The sequence below is a fragment of the Cariama cristata genome, unplaced genomic scaffold, assembly GCF_000690535.1.
Source record: "Cariama cristata isolate BGI_N322 unplaced genomic scaffold, ASM69053v1 scaffold6870, whole genome shotgun sequence".
Classification (NCBI taxonomy): domain Eukaryota; kingdom Metazoa; phylum Chordata; class Aves; order Cariamiformes; family Cariamidae; genus Cariama; species Cariama cristata.
Window position 1 is genome coordinate 5,702 of NW_009593999.1, and position 3,766 is coordinate 9,467.

General features: G+C 44.8%; 1 protein-coding gene across 2 annotated transcripts in view; it reads left to right on the forward strand.

Moving 5' to 3' along the window:
* Nucleotides 1–1,585: 1,585 nt before the first annotated feature.
* Nucleotides 1,586–3,766, forward strand: part of ACLY (ATP citrate lyase) — a 21,564-nt gene continuing 19,383 nt past the window's right edge. For both annotated transcript variants that reach the window (XM_009696278.1, XM_009696270.1), the window contains exons 1-2: nt 1,586–1,754; nt 3,357–3,479. In XM_009696278.1, coding sequence (XP_009694580.1) covers nt 1,596–1,754; nt 3,357–3,479 — 282 coding nt within the window. In that variant the 5' untranslated portion in view covers nt 1,586–1,595. The remainder of the gene's footprint in view (nt 1,755–3,356; nt 3,480–3,766) is intronic.

The window sequence follows — 3,766 nt, forward strand, 5'->3', positions numbered from 1 at the left end:
TTTTCTGCAGAATAAATATTTTATCTGTTTGGGGGGAAGAGGTGGAACAGACTAAACCTCTTTCTTTCTGCTCTAGGGAAAAAGGTCTTTATTTCTAATGATGGCTAGTTATTCCCTGGCACATTCGGTGCTTGCTTATAGGATGAATAACCCAGTCGATTACTGATGGTTCTTACCCAGAAGGTAGCACAAGAAATAACTGGGAGATTTTTAAACTGTTTCCCTCTATGGATCTTAAGTGGACATCTGTTTTGTGATGGCATGGGCAGTTAGTCAGTCTTCTTGAGCCATTCAAATGCTTCACTGTCCAGGTACTCGGATGGAATCTGAGCTCTTCTTTTCTGTGTTGGTGCCTTTCTGTTTTGCAGCTCTCCCAGAAGCCATCCTAAGCGTGCTTTTGTGTTTCCTGCCACACTGGCTGTGCGTGGGGGACAGTGACGTGACCTCCAGTCACTCAGAACGCAGCATCAGCCGCTGCTGGAGCTTCTCTGTCAGCAGTCTGACCCCTCAGAAAAATCAAAACTGCCTGTTGACCTCTGGCTGATCACAAGACTCATTTCTGATGTTTGACACATGCAGACAGGTTCACTGGGATGAAGTATTCTTTTAAATAAGTGTTTACTGCAGCTAAAAAGAAAGGCATCTTTGACACCTATCATTTTGTTTCTGCATATCAGAAAGAAAAGTTCCAGCCGTGAGACCAGAAATCATTTACTTACATCAGTTTAGAATATACTCTTTAAAAGAGAAGAAAGCTATCTCCAAGAAAGCTGTGGAATTAGGAAATCTTTTTAAAAGATTTTCTCAAAAAAAAAACCAAAAAACCAAAAAAAACCACCCAACCCAACCCCAAACCAACAAACCCCAAACCCAAACTGTCTAACCTTAATCTTCTTTGTTGTCTTGAGCATCTTATTCTGTAGGGTGTGAACCTGCTTGCAAGACATCTAGGTTCTGAAACGAAGAAGATAAGACAATGATGTAAATGTCTTCTGGTTTTGATAATACTGGCAACATTTTCTTTTCCCTTTAGAAGAAGGTATGGGGGATTGCTAATTTTCCTGCAGTCAAGCTCAGACTGGAAATGTGGCATGCCGTAAGAAAACAAGTGGGAGGGAGGGTTTTCCTCTCCTGTCGCCTTGTCACTCCCTGGTACCGAACTAGACGAAATGGTAGGTGTGTTACATAGATCCCACAACAGCAAACCCGGGGTGCTGTGTAGTTTGAGACAAGTTGCCTTAGCTGAGCGCTCCCCCAGACCTGGGGGATCGCTCGGAGCGGGCAGGCTTGGCAAAGGCCCAGTGGTGGCTGGGATGAGCTGCAAGGATCGCGCCTTTCCCTGCAGGCAAGGCTGGACCAAAATAAGTGTTCAGGGCAGTGGAATGGGGTAGAAGTTTTAATCAACACAAATAATTCTTGCTTATCAGGTGAGTTTTATAGCCTTATTTATAATGGGGAGACACAGCCCCAGCTCTATTTGCTTCGGTTTTTGCATTGAGCTAGGTGATTGGGAGTTTTCTGTGAGAACTGGACTCTTCCTGATTGCTGGTGTTTTGGTTTGGTTTGGTTTCCCCCCCCATTCAGACTCGGCAGCCATGTCAGCCAAAGCCATCTCTGAGCAGACGGGGAAGGAGTTCTTGTATAAGTATATCTGCACATCCTCTGCCATCCAGAACCGTTTCAAGTATGCCCGAGTCACCCCAGCTACTGACTGGGCGCGACTCACCCAGGACCACCCTTGGCTTCTGAGCGAGGTAAGGAGAGTGATGCCTTCCCGTGGCGGCCGGGCCCCGCACGCACCTCTGCCCACCCGAGCTGCTCCCTGTCACGCACGGCATGTCGTGCCGTGGCCGGTTGCGAGCAGAACTGTGCTCCGGATCTTTCCAGAAGGACCGGTCGCTGCTGCTGCTCTGTCACATTCATTTGCAACACCGGTGAAGAAACAACCCTTGCTTTAAGGCTGTTGTAGAACCTTCTAGGGGCTTGTTTATAAAATTCTTTTAAGGACTGTGAAAGACATGAGCAGAGATATCTGCAAACAAGAAGGTGCTAATAACTGTACAGAAGGTAAACAAGGCTAATTCGGACAAAGCAACAGTCTCTTGATGTCAGTCTCTGTTCCCAAACCCACACTTTCTGAAACCATGGAGCGTTTTCTCCGTGGCTAGCTTTTATGTTCAGTTAGGATGCTGCTTAGGTTTCCTGTGTCCAAGCAAGATGTCGAGGAAAACTTCATTTTTTGCTTTTTCTGTGCGAGATCTCTTATTCTCTTTGTGTTTCATAGCCATACGCTTTCTGTAGAGAAAACATATCCATAGCTCTTTTTATTAGTTGTCCATGCTGGCTCCTTTCCAATGGTTAATTGTATTAGGTCATTGGTTGGTGGAACATGAATGTTTCACAGTCCTCTACTGATTGACTAATAGAAGCCCTACACTAAGTAATTAAATGTTCCATACTCACATGCATGAGTGAATTGCAGGAAGATACCAGCAGTGCTTCTAAAAAGACTTGCAGAAAGCCAGAAAGGAGCAAGGATGCTATCTGTCCTTTAAGGCGGAGTTTTGTAATGCTAGAAAGGGCTACAGGGTCCAGCAGAAAGACCATGATCAGCTTTCTGTACTGCAATGTGTTGTGTTCTGACTCTACGCTGTAAGTTGCTGAAGTTCCAGGACGTATCAGCCGTACAGGAGAATGGCACCCGTTTCTTATTTTTTAAAAAAAAAATAAATTGCAAGCTAGAGAAGTGTGTTATAGGAACAGCTTTCCATGGGTATCTTAAAGAGCCACTGCCAGTTGACTAAAATGCCTGACCCCTGACCCTAGCCAGTCTCATATGTGAAGTACGTAGCGATAGCAGGAGCTTTCTTTGTGAGCAGCTGACTGTGCTTGCCGTGTCTCTAATAGCTTTTCTTCATGAGCCTTTGCTCATAGGGCAGTATTAATTTCATGATGCATCTTCCAAAGACAGTTTGCAAAACTGATAGGATGCTGTATGCTTTTCAGCATGATTTTTTTTTTTTACAGAAAGTGAGTACATATATCCCATTCTAACAGCTGCTTTGAAAGAGTTATCAAAGTTCATAAAAAAAAAAGCCAAAACAAACTGTCACCTCAGTCTGACGTATACTCATGTCTGCGTAGAAATAAGGCAGCTCTTCTCAAAGTACAGCATTAAAAAAACCTGCAGGCGTGTTGTACCAGGAGATGGGTTTGCCAAGAGATTAAAGAAATTCTGCAAGGACATTTACTGTACAGAATTTATTTAAGTTTTTGTTTCGTTATCTGCAGAGAGTAGCTCGATCAAAATCACTTTCTAATGCTTCTGTCTTAATCTCCCTTGCACAATGTTGTAGCGTTTAGTGGTGAAGCCAGACCAGCTAATAAAGAGACGTGGGAAGCTTGGACTGATTGGAATTAACCTCACTCTGGATCAGGTGAAGGTTTGGCTCAAACAGCGTCTGGGCCAAGAAACCACGGTGAGTGCCACCTTAGCAACAAAAACGTAAAACTCTTTTGTTCCGTCTTTTCTGCCTACTTGCATGATCGGAGTTGGTGTGCAGGTATTTCTCTTGCTTGTGGTGGTTTAAAATGCACGTTATGCTGATGCCAAAGCAAGTGAGAAACTGTCCCATGTGTGAACTGCCTGCTGGTAAATGAGCACTGATCAGTGACCCACCTTGATGGGGAGCACAGCTCGGTGCTCCCTATTACCCTCCACTGTCCAGGTCCGCTGTGCAGGGCCTGCGTGGTGGGAGTCAGCAGG